At 38.6% G+C, this 17,623-nt stretch overlaps 1 protein-coding gene across 2 annotated transcripts; it reads left to right on the top strand.

Annotated features, from left to right (window-relative positions):
* The first annotated feature begins 1,863 nt into the window (after nt 1-1,863).
* Nucleotides 1,864-16,648, top strand: GNS (glucosamine (N-acetyl)-6-sulfatase). Of its 2 annotated transcripts, XR_009933159.1 has the most exons (10): nt 1,864-2,079; nt 5,530-5,612; nt 6,916-7,034; nt 7,642-7,745; nt 8,111-8,212; nt 9,407-9,514; nt 10,182-10,292; nt 12,088-12,248; nt 13,083-13,219; nt 14,438-16,648. XR_009933159.1 is itself a non-coding variant. In XM_062491985.1 (9 exons), the coding sequence occupies exons 1-9, from the start codon at nt 1,879-1,881 to the stop codon at nt 13,156-13,158; spliced, it is 1,065 nt and encodes a 354-aa protein (XP_062347969.1). In that variant the 5' UTR covers nt 1,864-1,878; the 3' UTR covers nt 13,159-16,648. The 2 variants fall into 2 exon arrangements, 1 of the variants encoding a protein (XP_062347969.1); XM_062491985.1 differs by having other exon boundaries at nt 13,083-16,648.
* Nucleotides 16,649-17,623: the final 975 nt, after the last annotated feature.

Below are 17,623 nucleotides of genomic sequence, written 5' to 3'. Positions count from 1 at the left end.
GGGCCAGGATTTCAGTAGGAAGCATGTAAAAAAAAACCACTTCACACCATGTTTTGTTTGTTAGGTATTATGATGCATTAGTGTCTTGAAATCTCAGACTCCATCAGTCTGACAGTTTGTAAATATTAAAGCCTAATCAATCCTTCACAATATATGAGGGCAATGTGTAGCTGGTCAGGGGAGGTTTTACCCTCTATCTGCATAAAGTAGAGAGGTAAGAAAGATGTCAGATATCTTATGGAAGGGTTAGCTGTCTTAAGGCTCTGTTTGGCAGGTAGCGGGGATTGTGGGCCGGGGGGAATATTCCTGTCTGCCAAGCTGGAGTCATAATTTGATGTGATGTAACAGTGTATAGGTTGTAAAGTGTATAGGTTAGCACTCACAAAAATTCTTCTCTAGAAATGTCTCCTTGTGCAATCTTGTAGTGTTTCATTGAGACCCTGAGGAGTTTACTTCCACTGGATGCCTGAACACAGACAGCTGCTCACTAGCAACAGCATTGATTGATGTTTCTTAGGGTACTGAACAGCTGTCTGATTAAATTTAGATTTACATTGTCTAAAGCTAGATTGGAATTGATAAACCACAAGTGAGGCTATCATATTACTGGCATTGTACTGGGTATTTTTGATCCTTCAGCAGCTCGTAAGCATTTTGTCCAACAGGTCGTTGTTGCATAAACTGCTTATATTGTGGTGTGTTGCCTATTGATACAGCAGTGTATCACGATTTTCGATGTGTTGCATTCTACTTTCTTCCTGTAGTTACCAAATGTGTATTTAGCATTTCAGTGACAGTGTTTAATTCACCTGCTGGGCAGTGCACAGGAATAAATTGTTTATGCAAAGTTCCTGTGTTCCTGTGATGTGATCCTCAAGCTTTCTTGTCTGAGGGCACCTGGGTGCTTGAGTCTGGTGTTAAGCATCCAAACACCTGAATCTTTTTACTGCACTTCTCTCATGTTGCAGTTTAAGATCCTAATGAAATCAAAGTTAGCTACTGCTATTAGTTTCAGAAGGGCTCTTATCCTTCCTTGACTCTGTTGTCATATAACTGAAGTTGAGCCCTGTTTGCTTAGATGCTAAATTTAAATGGAAGGAAGGGGGAATTTCTGGTGTATTTTTTTTTTTCTAGACAAAGAAAAGGATACCCAAAATAGGGTATACTAATCAGGCAGGAAAAAATGTTGCAAGATGTGAATACTGAAGAATTCCTCTACGAGTAAATGCCTTTGAAGCTTTAATTTTAAAGGCTGACCTAAGGGAAGTGAAAATGGAACTCATAATTTCTTCTAACTTCCTACTTGAAATTGTGTATAGGCTAAAATGAAAATGCAGTTGTGTGAGTGCATTTTAACACTGTTCTTCCCCAGATCTGTCTTCACCCCTTGTAATCTTGCAGCTTGCTGTAGAATGAGCATAAGCTATAAACAGTGGGGCTGAATTAATTTTTTTTCCAGAACTATTGCTATTTCTGAAGAAAGTTGAAGCTCTTAATCTTGGGTCTGTCATATGGGAGATGACATTTTAAAGTCTCAGACTTGGACTGTGTTAATGGAAGTTCTGATTTTACTTGACTAAACTAGAGTACAGGTGGATTTCGTTGTACCTGGAACAGGCACACACTTAGGATGAGCTTTCCAGGTCTAATTAATGCAAGGGTCTGAAGTAGAAAGTTGTTTGAAGATGTGGGAAAAATGATTTGTTTAATATGAGCACTTAGGATTATTTTTATCATGAGCTGCTATTCTGGACATTTGCAGATGAGCAAGCAGTAGGTCTTTGAAACAGTTTAAATGTTTGCAGTATTACTGAGCTCTAAATGAATTACGAATGTCCAGTTTGGATTTGTCAAATAGTTGCTGTTTTCCTTTGAGCCATGACTTTTCTTCTCCAACAACACTGTTCGCAGGCCAATATGTCATTGGATTTCTTGGAGTACAAATCTAATTTTGAACCTTTCTTTATGATGATTGCAACCCCAGCACCACACTCCCCTTGGACACCTGCTCCACAGTATACAAAGAGCTTTCAAAATGTCAGCGCACCAAGAAACAGCAATTTTAATATTCATGGCAAGGTAAGCTAACTAGTAGGAACCTGTGTAGGTTATTCTAGCTTGTGAGAGCAGAAGGCAGTGGCCCTGACTTGCATATTAGATTAGAATAGGCAAGTACTATGACTGTTGGTTGTTTTAATCATGTTGAATTGGAGTGTGTCAGACTCAGATAAGTTTGTGACTTTGCGGTATTTGAATGCTAATGTCTCGTAAAGAAAAACAATATAGTGGCAAAAGTGATGTGGTAGTACAATGGAATTATGATTTGTACAGATAAAAAGTGAATTCTGTTTCATTTCTAGACTTTTCTGAAGATCTTAAAAATTTCTTATGATTGCTCTCAGTATGTTCAGGGGAACACATGGGTAATGTCCTACTCAAAATTTTGGGTGAAGAATGCCAAGAGCCCTGCCTTCCTTCACACATCTGCTTGTGGATGGGGGCAGTCCATTCCTTGAGCTTATTGCAAAGCTTCCCCCAGGTGAAAGCATGTCGGATTAATCAGAGGACTGCACTCATGAACCATAGGACCCAGGGTTACTAAGTGCTTTGAGAACTGGCCTTTCACTTGCTGAAGTAACCTAATGTTACAAAATCAGACATTCTTGTGACAGGGCAGTACCTTCCACTGCCAGCAAATATGGCAGATGTGGTCTAGCTCAAACTAATCTGCTGCAATTTACTCTGCCAATAAGTGAACTTCACAAGTTAATTTGGTGAAAACTTAACACAAGTTTTGTATTTTTGGTTCAAGTAATTTAAAATATAGAACCCTATGCTGTTCAGTGTTCAATTATTTCACTTCAAAATTTGCTTCTAATCTTAAGACTGAGATAAAATCGCCTAAATGCCTATCAGGAGCCGAGTATATACCTCAGGTCATTGTGACTCCTGTAGTACAAAATGAAACTTGTTTTTAGCTGAGGACTGTTCTTAGCTTGAAAAATGACCATGTGCTCATCAGCGACAGAAAAACATGAATGAAAAAAGGGCTGCAGGCACTAAAAAATATTTCAGCCCAGTCTAAGTTTCAGACTAGGGAATGAGCTTTTTTCTTATCTAAAGGGATCCCAGATTTTGTCTTAAGATTCCATTACTGTAATAAAGTGCTTTTAAAGTAGTGATTTAGAAGTAACTTGACCAGTAAAGTCAGCAGATAGCAAAATATACACTGTGGGGTCCCCTTATGTGGTGTAAAACCTCTGCATATTTCTGTATAACACAACAAAATGCTGGACTTCATCTTTGGCAGTTAATATCTGTGGATTCAGCAGCTTTACTAGAAGAACGGACTAGCATTTCTTTCCTTTCTAGATACAATTAATGTGCATTTCTGCAGCTGGCAGTGTTGTGGTCTTGAAGCCTAAGTCTTCTTGGAGCTTCATTTTTTTCTAGAGCTTCACTGTTCTCTAGGGCAAGCACGATTCCTGCAATAGCAATAAACATGTAAATTGACTAAGACCCTCACTGATGTTGTAATGCTTGCTTGACAGTCTTGGATTGTACTTGATTAGGAGTCTTGACTCATAGATAAATGTTGCATCACTTCCTTTACTGGATGTAGGCAAGGGCTACTAAAATGAACCATTTACGAAGAATGTCTGTGTGAAAAATAGGATTTAAGCTCTTGTATATGTCACTGGTCAGAGTTGGAGTTTAACTTCTGCTTTTAATCCTCAGCTGTGAATTGTATGAAATGATCAGTAGCTGTCTGGATTCCCAAGTGGAATTATTAGTAGTCCAGATGAGTTTTATCTAATCTGTTCTAAAAGATAAGTTGAGTAAGAGATGCCTTGGGTAACTCCCTTGCATGCCTTGTTTTTCCTGCAAAATCAGAGCTCAGCTATGTTCTGATTCTGCTGGCAATACATTGTATATTGTCTTGATCTCCTAAAATTTCTCCAAGAATGGAGATCAGGGAGGCAGTGGGGTTGGTGGACTGCTTTGTATACAAGTACTGAAAGAGACATGACAAGGAAGCACATTTGAGAACTGAGTCAGTGTGAAGTTTCTTGAAATCCACAAAGGTTTTTAAGTGCTGTGTGAAGTTTTTGAAACTTCAGAGAGAGGTAAGTAGACAAAAATACTCAAAGAGGAGGATTCTGCTGCATTAGGTTGGTTACCTGCCTGAGTTGCCCAGCGTGGTTGTGCCTTACAAAGCTCCTCTGCTAAGCACAGCCCTTGTGAAAGGCAGCTGGTGCACAGGTGATGTTGCCAGCTCCTTTGTTCTCTGAAGAACTTCTGCTGAGCTGAGGATAGGATTTGTGCTGTATTTCTTTACTTTTTCTCTCTCTCAGCTGAGATGGACTGCATCTCTCCAGGGAATTGTTTTCAACAAACAGCTGAATACAACTGAATTAAAGTAAACTGGTTATGGTATTAAGTCTCTATGCCAAAAATATTTCCTTTAGTAGTCAAGAGCAGAGAACAGGGGAACTGTAAGTGCAGGAGCTATTAGTCACTTTGTGAGTCCCTGAAGCCTGAGCCCTTCAGTCATTTGTGTGTGACAGGAGGGAAATTGCTTAACAAGAGGCTCTACACAGAGGAGTGACTAGCTAAATACAGGCTCAAGCTGAGGGTGATGGTCATCTCTGACCTACTAAATGAAAAAGCATAAAGCTGCACTGTCATGACTGTACTTTGTTCTGATTCCCACTAATACTAACCTTCAGGTTGTTCAAAACAGACCTTCCCATGTATTTGTCCAGCAGGTGACCCAGCTCAGATTAATCCTTCAATGTGGTAGTATCAACACTTTATATATTAATTACATCATCTCCATTACTTTGGGGGTGTAGGTGAGAAAAGAAAAGGGCAGTTTCTGTAAGTTGGGGATACATCTAGAAGAATCCATGATGATGCAACTGAAGAAATGCTCTTGTTTTGGAATCAAAATCTAAATAAAATGGTAATGTTCTGTTCCATTTAGTAGTCCCCAGCCCTGATTCCTTAGACTGCCAGGAATCTGATAGTGGTGCTGGTACGGATATTTGAACTCACCTGTTTAGAACTTAAGTAATTCTAATTGCTTAGGGTGCAGGAGCTTTTGCCTACCTTGCCACCTGTTGGGATGCTCACCAATATTAATCCCAAAAGTACCTTGCTTTTGACAACCAAGTTTAATCTTACAATGATGTGCAATGCTTCACATCGTCTCCTGTAGATCTGTCTAATGCTATCACACTTTTACGTCTGGAAGAGCCTTTCCTAGATACTTTCACAATTTTCTTCCCTGAACTGCTTTGAAAAGATCCCCTTCTGTTTTCTTCTCAAGGGCTGAGCATGATGGAGCTGTAATGTAGCTTCTTCTTGAAGCTTAGATTTTACATGAACCAACAGGGAAAACTGAAGTCAGGTCAGTTTGATAGCATTGCCTGACTTTTTCACAGGAATCATTTCTGTAATTGCTCGAAGAAAGGCTTAAAACCTGATACTTCTCTCATACACTAATCTTTGTTTTTTTTTATTTAGAACAAGCACTGGCTAATACGACAAGCAAAGACTCCAATGAGCAACTCTTCAATACAGTTTCTTGATGATGCTTACAGAAAGCGGTAAGAATTTTTTTGTTGCTTAATGTTTTAATGAGAATTTGTAAGGTATAGCTTTTTCTAAAAAGTTGTAGCAAGTCTGACAATCAATGTCAGAGACTGTCATTACCTTTAATAGTTATCTGGCACCTGTTTCAGGAGGCCTCGACTTTGTTCACATTTTGCAAGTAAACTTCGGCTTCAGAAATGTGGTATTCACAAGTGTTGCCATTTTTGTCACAAAAATGACCAATCGCACTTGATCTCGCTATTGCTTCTCTTTTAGGGCACAGGAGGTTATTATTTTAAAAATGGCCTTTTGTTCTTCTTCACTTAATTCCAGTTTCTTACATGAAGTACATCAAATGTAGTTGACCTGTCTGCCAGCTAATCTGATTTATTAATCTTCCCTCAGTCTGTACATGGGAATACCTGACTGGCCAGGCTAGATTCCTTTTTATAAAGAGGATGTGGGAAATGTGCAGACATGACTTGTTCCCTCTTTTTCAATAGAGAGCAAGGGTATTTGTTTACAGGACAGACATGTTATGTTAAAAAGTTTTGAAACAAATATTACTTTAAGTGTCAATCTTCATTTTGAGCAGTTAGCAGGCATTATCTTGTCACTTTGGAGATGGAAATCCAAGATTTTTCGGACTTTAGCTTTATAAAACATTAAGGTAAAATTATGCATCAAAATTTTAAGCCAAGAGACAGCAGAATCCAAGAACTGGATAACTAGTTAATTCAGCATGATATTAGTCTGTAGAAGGTAGTGGAAGCAGTCACTTTTCTAAACAGCAAACCCCATGACCAAGAAAAGAACTTGTAGCTGTCGAAGGCTTTAGATACACGAAATAATGGACCCTGACATTAAATGAGTAATACAAAACAGCTGGTACACTTTTCAAGCAGAAAGGGTCTCATAAAGACAACTAAAATTCATGATGGTTTTGCAGTTTAGTATTAAGTTACATATAAAGAACTAATAACAAGTGACCTTGCAGGAGATAACTGACTCTGTCACCATGGCGCTTCAAGGTTAATCTTCACTGTGTCTGGATAAGAAGCAATCAGCATTTTGATGTAATTTGCAGACACTACAGAAATCAAAAAGAACTGAGGACAAACAGTCTATTTCTATCTTTATTGCAGACTTAAAAAACAGTGTAGTAGTCTATGAAGTTTGTTTTTAGAATTTGTAAGCAAAATAATTGATTTACAGTGCATATACTGCTGACTGGAGCAGGATATAAATGTCCTACTTGCAGTCAGTCTCTTTCCAAATTTTTAATTCTCTAATGTGAAGCATTTTGTTTCTGTATAGGTGGCAAACTCTGCTGTCGGTAGATGACCTGATAGAGAAACTAGTGAAGAAATTGGAAGTGAATGGAGAGTTAGACAACACGTACATCTTTTACACATCAGACAACGGCTTCCACACTGGTAAAATTTTTACTACTTATTGCTTATTTGTATAAGATCCAGGAATTGCATAACCTTTCACCCTCATGATCGCTCCAGAAAATGGGAACAGCAGCTGTGGAAAACTAGATGTGAGAAGTACTGATTTGAATTGCAAAACTGAGTCACAGTGTGGGGTGTTTGGAATTTTGTTATTGTTTTTTTGTCCGGTTGTGGTTTTCAGCATTAATTTCTACCAGAGTATCCTGGTATGCATAAAATTAGGACAAATAAAGGAAGGGTCTCTGTGTTCCATAGGAAGAGTTGGTATAAGAGGGTTAACCAGTAAAAATCTGTCAAAGGCCTGTCTGTATCATGTTCTACAACTAAAAGTGCAGTATCTAAACTGTTAAACTTTGCAAGATACGGCTTATATTTTGAAGTTCTCTTCAATTTGTTAACATAGTTCTGGTTAAGAGCCTTTCTTCTTTAAAAATGGATTGGTGGTAATTAACATGCCCATAGCAGAGGGGGGTGGAAGTAGACGATCTTTTGTAAGGTCCCTTCTGACCCCAGCCACTCTGTGGTAACACAAGGCTGATAATGTAAACAAGAAGCCATTTAACTCTTTCCATCTTTTCTTGTTTAGGCCAGTTTTCTTTGCCGATAGACAAACGGCAGCTCTATGAGTTTGATATCAAAGTTCCACTGCTAGTTCGAGGGCCAGGGATAAAACCAAATCAGACAAACAAGGTAAGAAAAAAGTGAAATTCCAGTACAGATTTATTTTTAATGTTGTTTCACAGTTACCACTTTACCTATTAATTTGTTGCCCTGCCTATATATCCATTAAATGAAATACAAAGAGTGGTAGAAAGTGCAAAGACCTCATTATAAAAAAGCTGTCTGTTCCTGTTTGAATCAAATTAAGCATTTGCAGGCCACAAAAGCAAGTGAATTTTGAACTGACTTTCCAAGTTTCCTACCATTGCTTTTCAATATTACAAGGGTCCATTAGTCCATAAAGATGAAATTAGGTAGTGTTTAGGTACACTTACAAATATGAGTATTTAAAATAGGTTATGAACTTCTGAAGTTAAGTTCTTCTCATCCTGCAGATGCTGGTTGCAAATATTGATTTGGGTCCCACTATTCTGGAAATTGCGGGATATGACTTAAATAAGACCCAGATGGATGGGATGTCACTGTTGCCACTGTTGGTAAGTAGGGACAGGGATAGTAACCAATGATTCTTGCAGGGGTAATTCTTCAGTGTTACTTCCTTTGATTGATTAGGTTGACTCATAACCCATATTCTTCCTTTGATGTTGTTTTTCTGTGGGATGCACATAGTTGAGTGAAAAAAGTAGGTATGTTTAAATGCACATGCATTTTCATAAGCAGTACAACTTTCATGGTCATGTTTTATAATAAAAAGTTGTCATCCTTTGGATAATTCTCACATTTGTAATAATTCCTGTTTTGAAGCCTGTGTTTTGTTTCCACCTTGCATTCTTCTCCCCCTTTTCTTTAGCATTTCTCAGCACAGGAATAGAAGAAAAGCAGACTGTTCTTATGAAATCTTTTGTTTGACTCCATTTTCAGTAGAACTAGTGTTTCCTGCCAAACTCTAGAAGAGTGCATGTGGTTTTAGAAAGTAAACTTGACCTTTCTAATAGGTGAGCAAAGGCCTGTTTAAATAAAGCTGCTTGCAGGTGATCTGTTTAGTTTTAATTAAATTCAGTCTATAAATTGAAGGCAGCTTACTTGGAGAGTAAGCTTGGAAGGATCATCCAGACTTTAAATGGTGCTTTGCTCTTAAAACCTTGTATCCAAACCTTAAGCTGTTCTTTAGACAGAAGAAGGTAGAAGGCACTTGTTTTAAACTCTGGTGGAGTCAATATTGGAACTCATTGTTTTGCTGCATATGCCTGTGGTGTTGCTGTATATTAACTGTAAACTTCCATCTGTCTTTTAAAATGCAGCTACAAATAGACCAGCTTAAAACCTAGTTGTTTCTTAAAGCTGTTTCTTTTTTTGGTTGGTTGGTTTTTTGCCAAGGGTATCGCTTTCCATCTGTTGTGGTAATGTGTTATAAACCAAAGGGAAACAGCCTTGTTACAGAGATCTTGTCTGTAGGACAGGAGTATCTGGCCATGTGGCTTCTACTTGGTATTACTGCATGATCCTTTATAAATTGAAGATAGTATTTTGAGCCCTCACAGGAAGGTGTACTAATATTTTTGGAGCTTAATCCTTGTCTTCCAGTTACCCAAGACCTTCTAACCTAAAGCTAATTATTTTAGAGTGATACTGCCTAGTAAGCAGTGGATAGTGTTAGTGTTATTCCAAGCACAGAGAATTTTTTCTATTTCACAGTACTGTACATACTAAGTTGTGTTAACCTCTTATAGAGAGGAGACAAAAATGTTACATGGAGATCAGACTTCTTGGTGGAGTATCAAGGAGAAGGATACAATGGCAGTGATCCTACCTGTCCTGGCCTAGGACCTGGAGTCACAGTGAGTAAGACAAAATCTGTTAATATTTGGAAATAGCTGCTGAATTAAACCTGTTTGCTGTGTGGGCTAACCTGGTTCTGTATGTAAGATACCAGTGTGTTTGTAAGTAAGAGCCAGCTCTGTAGGTCCTGTGTGGCATTTGACAATTGGAAGGATATGTTCAGCCATGTGGAAGTGACATGCCCATATGACCAGAGAGATCACAAAAAAACCCTTGCAGTAGCAATCTATGGAGCCTCAGGGCTGGAGACTGCAGGAAGGTGTGGGCTTAAGCAAAGTGTGTAGCAGTGACATAATGTTCTTTCTAAACTTTCAGTAACTTTATTGCACAGTTCTTGTCTGTGATTAAGTTACTAGCTACTCTATATAAATTGAAGGAGGTTTGCTTTGCTTTACAGAAGTATCCTATTGGTGCTGTCTTTAGTAGTTGTGCTGTTCTCTTCTGTGTACATACCTTTGCTTCCCAGACAAAATGTACTTAATCATGGTGAGTTTAATAACATCACTGAATTTTTGTTGAAAAGCCCCAGTGGTAATTTGCATGTGTTAAATTAAGATCTGGGTGTTCATCTGTTAGTTGCAGTTCTGCAGTTAGCATGAGCTAGTGCAGACTCTAGGAAAAGTTCATCTTCTGCCCTGAAGTTTTTGTTTGCTGCTTGCTTCACAGCACTGCTTCCCAGACTGTGTCTGTGAAGATTCCTACAACAACACATATGCTTGTGTAAGGACACTGTCAGCTTCCTGGGATCTGCAGTACTGTGAATTTGATGACCGGGAGGTAAGTCTGTCCGACTAGCAGATGTGAGCTGTGCACAACCTGTGTCTGTCTGCACTCTTATCAGTGCTCAAGGTTTCCATGAAGTACTCTGAAAAGCAGACTGGCATTGCTTGAAGGGTAAACAGTGAAATAGTTATTGCCTATTGAGAATGTTTGACCAAAACTGTAGCTGGGTTCTGGGAAGAAGGGAGAAAAAAGGATGTGGGAGGGGAGTGAGGCCTAAACTGATTATTACCTTCTAGTATCACCTAACAGCCTCACAGGGAGCTGTGCTGGGCTGGTATCAGTTTTTTCTCTTAGCTTAATTCCATGTGGTAGTCTTTTTTGAACATATTTTCTGATAACATAAACATGGAGGTACAGTGTTCAACTCTTTTACTCGGGAAGACTTGAAATTCCAGGTTAATAATTTCTCATCTATTATTTGCTTGTTTGTCTGGCAAAAACAGAGGTAAAGTTACAACTGTGAGAAAGGTCTCTGACCTTGAGTAGTTTGGATGTAAAGGACATAAGGTCCCCCTTCAGAAGCTGCTCAGGTCTCACTAGGGGAGCATGTGCTGTACGTATAAAAGATGGTGTGTCACAGGGCTTATCTTTAGTTGTGCTAGTTTGCACACAGCTGCTCCAACAGGGATTGGGGTTTGAGGCAGTTGGGTCACAGATCTAACAAACTGTGCAGTCAGCTGCTGTGCAGGCACTGTATGAACAGCAGGTATGCTCAGTAATGTGCACCACACAACATGCTGTAGGGTAGTCTACAATGAGCAACTTAAGCCAGGGGAGGAAATCCCACAAGATGTTTTTTGTAGTTAGATAGTGTGAAAAGCTGTACAGTAAACCAAAATACCAATTAGCAGACCCTGGTTGGTCTTCCCCTTTCTGACAAATTATGATCAAGTTAAACAAGTCCTGTGGGATTTCTTTGTAAAAGTAGATTCCAGAGCTGACTCAGTAATGCTCTTTATGTCACTTTGATATTTTTTCTACTAAGAAAGTATGGCTGTGGCATTTTTGGGTCACTCTGCTTTTCTGAGCTAGCTAAAATAAAACCAACAGTATGGGGAAGGTGCAACAATATAGCTTCTATAACCTTGCAGTAAACCTTGTAAGAAAAGGGCCAAAGTCTGTCCAGATATGTCTTTATCAAAGTTAGACACAACCCAGCCAGTTTTTTTTATCAGTATCAGCTGCAGTCAGGCCTCCTACTCCAATACAGACAAAACGACAGCTGAATTCTTGAGATACTATTGACCAGTATTTGTCCCACAGAAGTGTCTAGAGATGTAATGTACCGAAAACCAAATCTGCCCTAAAATCCTCCAGACAAACCTCAAAGTACATGCACACAGAATAAGCTTTTTCTGTTTGAGGCTGTAGCATACTTGTATTCAGCAAATTTTGTACATGAAGAAGTCAAGACACCTGTATGGGTCTGACAACTCTAAGTATCTGATGAGTATAGAATGTTGGTGTGATGGTCATGAAATTGTTTTTGAGATCCCTTAGTGAAAAGACTGCCAAAGCTTAGGCAAGGCCTCTTACAATCATGAGACAAGTGTTGGAAAATAATCTGCAGTGGCAGGTACTTTAGGTGGAAGTAAAAACTTTTCCAACAAAATTGTGCCACTGCAAAACTTTGCTTTGCTTGCACACTGTCCTGTCTTTGACCATGTAGCTGCATGGCTGAACACAGCTTATGTGTGGGGCTGCTGCAGTGGAGTTGAAAATAACATCTGAGACAGTGCTGCCATAAAGCATTCTGGACTTAATACAGTGCAGGAACTTTCTTCTCCAGGTGTTTGTGGAAGTGTATAACTTGACTGCAGATCCACACCAGATCAATAACATTGCTAAAACAATTGATCAAGAAATTCTAGAAAAGATGAACTATCGACTAATGATGCTGCAGTCCTGCTCAGGAGCAACGTGTCGTACACCAGGTGTCTTTGATCCCGGGTAAACACTGATCTACTTCATTATTGTTAACACTTTTAAATATAATTGTGCATTTTTTAAATTCAGCTTTTATAGAGGGTATTTGTGATGGATTATATTATTGTCATACATACTGCTTTTTTAATAGAGATGTTTTCTTGATGCTTCTATTTTTTTTTTAATGGTTAATCTATGTTTTAACTTACCATGTATAACTTTGATGGTATGAATATAAGGGCTTCAATGTTGTCAGACACTGCTGACTTAGCAGAGCTATACACTTCAGCTGTTCTGAATAGTCAAGAGAGAGACCTCAGCTTTGCCTCCAAAGCAAGAGAAGCTCTGCTGGTTTCTGTAGGCAGGCATTTTCCAAGTACTCTGATTGTTCCTGGAGATGCTGTTTACAAGAGCATTTCCTACAGGACCTGAGCTGTCTGTATTAGCTGTTGGAAGTAAATAGCACTTTGTGCCTCACAACTCAGTCACTGATCATACCAAAGCTTTTTTAAGCAGAATTTCAAATGTCCTTACAGTGTCCTTGAAGTGCTAAATAAGTTTGTCATTTGGGACAGCAAAGCTTTCTGTTAGAATGTAGGTCCTGAGTGCTTGATGTTATAGATGCCCCTATGCTGCCTGTACATTGTAGCTAGGGTTTATTTCTTTGGGGACTCAACTTTTTGGTTGTGTGTTGTTACAGTTTCTCTGTTGTAAGAGAAATTGTCACTGCTGTGTATTGCAGAGAAAGCAGCTTCTCACATAGCCTTGTACCCAGAGCTCTTGTAGCACATAGCTCTCTCTAGAAGCGGTGGTCACTGCAAGCCAAGCAGCTCACCCTGACTCTGTTCCTCTCTCCAGGTACAGGTTCGACCCTCGGCTCATGTTCAGCAATCACGGCCTACGGGCTCGGAGGTTTTCTGCGCAGTTCTTGTAAGACCCCTAAGAGCTTCTTACAATGGGCTCCTACTGACCAGTTTCTCCAGTGACTGCAGCAGGTCTGTCTCTGTTAACTTTCGCTGATTACAGCTGGAAGACTTTTAATGGGCTTTTCAAACCCTGTTTGGAAGGAAACCCCTTGTCTTTAGCTGGTTGCCTTGTGCAATATATATATATTACAGCTGAACTCTAACTGTAAATTGTTAGACACAGCTAATCTGTCTTGCTCAGATCGTTGATTACCACCTTTGTCTTTCAAGTACCTTTTCATATCACAGGCACAGAGATGAACCTATGCCTATGAATCTGAACAGTTTATTTTGTTCTAAAAAATAAATAAATGTGTATTTGAATCAGGTTAGATAGGCAGGTGCTATTGCACAGTAATGCTCACCCATATTCAGTGTCACAGACCTTCTAAAAAGCTATGCTTAATTATAGGTTTCCTGTACTGAGCTTCAGGCCATGAAGGACAATAGCAAACTAGCCCAAATGAGAGTATAGGAGGGCATTAGTCAAAAGTGTTAGGCTCTGACTAGCAAGTGTCTTGTGCAGAATTAAAATCCATCTGCTAAGTAGTCTCTTTCAATGAGAGCACTTTAGATGAGACCAATGAATTTTGTAGGACAGCTTTGGTAGCTTGCAGACAAAAATGCAGTTTCAGCCTCCTGGTTTGAAATGCTGATCTGGGTTACTATGTACTACTGAAAAACCTTGTAGGGTTTTAGACTGACTTCCTAGTGAGTTAAGAGACTGTTGAGACTAACAGGTATTCAAGTAAGTGTGCCTGTGCTTTGAGCTAACTCTTAAGTCTGTTTTTAATATGCAAATAAAGTAATACTAAAATAAAAAAACCCAATAACCAGGGCACCATGGTAGAGGTGATCTGTCTGTCTCTAACCTCCAAATGTCGTGAATTGTCTAACTTTACTTATGTTGATTAGATTCTTGAAGGTAAATTATTTTGAAAGCAAACTAGGTAAAAATAAATCATAGAATCATTGCTCACTAGACATTAGGCTAAGAGCTGTTTTAGGCAGTTTAAATGCTTCATAGTGTTGCTTTTGGTTGAGACCCAGCTACTTGAAACCTGCAGTAAGTGGCCTTCACACCAAAGGTCTGCATGTCAAAGTCACGTGGTTTCCCTCCAAAAGGGTGATGTCTTTTCAACCTTCTGATTAGGCTTATCTGAAATGCAGCCATCCTGTGCACCCAAAGTTGAGTATCTTTCTAAATCTTGAAAAACACACAAACTTGCATTATCATCTAACTTCTAGATAGATTCACTGGCAAAACACCATCTGGAAACACTGGATTATGGATCTTCTGCAAGACAAGTTCTGTGTTGCTTGTGCGCAAATCAACTGTTTTCTGGCATGATAATCATTCCCTTGTCAAACAAACTGTAGCAAAGCTATTTCGTGTTCAGTTATTTCACATCTCTTTCCCCAGTAGAGAGCATGATTATTTCAACTAATCATTAAGTAGGCAATGAAGTATGACTAAACTGTGAAGGTGCATACCCCAGTGTGCAGATCCACCAACTGGATACAAGCAGTGCTACAGCAAAATACGCTGAGCTTTTTTGGCTTTTAGTTCTGAGGCACAGAAGTTGTCCTTCATGCAGCTTAGAGATGCAAGCTTCTGTGCTGGTCTACAGGTTAGATTTTTATAGAGGTTTTGTTGCATATCTCTCAGAAGTGACCAAATATTTGGAAGAAAAAAAAATAGCTTGAAAGGTAACTTTTCAGCTGAGGCATCTGTATAAATGCAGAGGGTTTTGGCTATTCAGACTCCTTATATGCTTTTAAAAACTCAGGACATTTTTTTTTTTCCTCAACTACAAATGTAGCTTTATCCTACTTTTTTTTTCTCAAGCTTTAGTATTGGCTATCAGTACCCTTTATACCCTGTTTTGTCTCTAGAAACCAAAACGAAGTTGTCTTCATGTTCTCAACTCTGAGCTTGTGTAGGTAGTGTTTTGCTTGCTGAATTCTAGCAATTTAGACCCTGTTCTTTGTTTATACTTAATCTTGGTAGCTGTGTAGGTAGAGGCTAGTGGGAAATACATTAACTGCTGCACATTAAACCCTCATCAGTCCTATCAAATCTGGGCTGTATATCTAGTTTCTGCTTAAGTTTCAGTGCAAGTAATGTGTATTCTGTTGCTCCTTATTAGAAAAAACATTACTGTACCCACAACAGGGTTTATCTCTAATACAGTCTCTTCTTAAAGTGATTTTAAGCCCTAACCAGGACACTGTCTTTTGAATTATTTATTTTTTGCCTAGTTAGTAATGTGAAAGTTGACAGATTTGGTGTCAATTATTCAATATGAGTGACCAGATGTTTTACCCAAATTAATACTCTTGCTGTCTGCACATACCTGTAAAGCAATTCTAACAAAGGCTCGGTGATTTAACACACTGTTAGAGAAGCACACTACACGTGAAATCTGGCATAGATAGTAAATGTTGTATTAAATTGAAATTCAGAATTAAATTAATCAGTCCTTACTTAGTGTTTCAGGAGAATATTTGATTTTATCACACTTTTTGATAAAGACTTAAGAATTGCTAAGCCTGTAGTTGAAGGAAGAACAGGAACCAAGAGCTGCCTGCCTTCCATTACTTTTAGAGCAGTTTATCACTTTTGTCTGTTGCCATGAAGCAGTTAATTCTGAGTATTTTCACAGCCTCAGATGATCAGTGTTAATTCTTATCCTTGATAATAATAAAAAAAACACTATGAAGGATCTTTGACTTTTACCCAGATCCAATTCCCAACTAAGTTATTTTAAAACTAAATGGTCTTTCTGGATATTCCCTTTCATGTGTTTTGGTCATGGCTGCATCTATACTTAAGGAAGGCATTCATGTTAAATGTACAGCGTTTTAAATGAAGGGCCTTACTGGTACAAAGTTGAGATTAAATGTGATCATGTTTTTTACTTGTTTTAAAAATCATTACTATCAAAAGCAGAGCTGTGTTTGTTTTTTTTTTCTAATGATCTGATAAAGTAGATACTATACAGGGAGCAATACAGTTAATAACTTCATTGTTACCCTAACACAAACCAACATTCATTATCATCACTTCAGCATAAGTGAATACAGCCAGTATCTGCTTACCCAGCATGGGCCTAGAAAACTAGGCTTCTTCTTTTTGGGGAATGAAGCTATAGCAGGGACATGTATGTGGAAACACACACCCAAAGCAGCTACGATACCTTTTCAATAAAGTGTAATTTGAGACTGATTCATCAAGCTGAATACAGTGTTTGAATATAATGAAACAGCTGTCATTTACTGTGATTAAATTAAAATGAATTTTCTTTGTATGTCCCTGTCTGTGAGCATACTTTGCTGTAGCATGTTGTGAGTGTATTTCTGCTGTTTTGAACATCTGTTTAGAAAGTGCCCTTCCAGAGAACCCTGTTCACTGCTGCACTTTTGAAGAAAAAAAAATAAACTGCCTATCAAACTTTGTATCTTTGGTACTGAGCTTGAGTTAAAGCTTCCTACAGAAATAAGCTGTGTTATGTGTCCAATAGCTGAATTCCTACTTTATAAGCCTTTGAAAGCCTCTGCTTTACTGTCATCCTACCTAACAAGGGCTACTTCCTCTGGCCACAGGGAATCTTGTTAGTGTCTAGCAGGACCCCACCTGACTACTTTGCACCAGGAAGAAATCCAGAGCTGAGGGAACAAATTCAAATGGAACCTGTCCTTGCTTGCATTTCCCTGGAAACTGGGGTAGTTGAATAGATGGAAAACAGAAAGCACAGTGGAGAAATTGCTGTTCATAATTAGAACCAGTATGTTTTGCCCCAGGAAAGAGGAAGAATAAAATCCCATGTGAGGCTTTTTCCAAAAAAAGTGACCAACAGTAAGATACGTGCTACTTATTCACCTCAAGCCCTGTTACAGAGCTGAATTTCTTGGATGATTCTGTTTAAAAATACATTGATTTCCTGAACTAACAGTGACTTGTTACACCTTTAACCTATTTAAGTCTGAAGCTTTCACAAGCTATTAAAACATGTATTTCTGCATTTTATTTGCATTTCTGCTTAACAATGTGGTATCAGTTTCATTTCTCCTTCAGCAAAGAGGTAGCAGTATTCCATTAAGTAGACAACAATATTTAATGGTTGCCTGCAACATTGCTTGCTCTATTTTGATGTATAGCTTATGAAAACTATAAAGTTTACTGTAGCACCACAAGAAAGGACAGCTCTGTATTACTTAGCTAGATCTTCCCATCACTGGACATCCCAAGTGACCCTACCATCGGCGTCACAGAAGCTTTCCACATCTCCTTGTCATTAATTTCTAAGAACAAGCCACATTTGTAAAGAAAATCGTTGTTACAAGGCTAAAGGAATCACCAGTTTTAGAAAAATACACACCCTCACTACTTCATTCAATGGATGGGGCAGAGGAATTCCATGATTAGAAAGA

The sequence above is a fragment of the Cinclus cinclus genome, chromosome 4 (assembly GCF_963662255.1).
Source record: "Cinclus cinclus chromosome 4, bCinCin1.1, whole genome shotgun sequence".
In the NCBI taxonomy this organism is placed as follows: Eukaryota; Metazoa; Chordata; class Aves; order Passeriformes; family Cinclidae; genus Cinclus; species Cinclus cinclus.
Note: the sequence above shows the minus strand (reverse complement) of the source record. Positions and strands in the feature narration are given on the sequence as shown.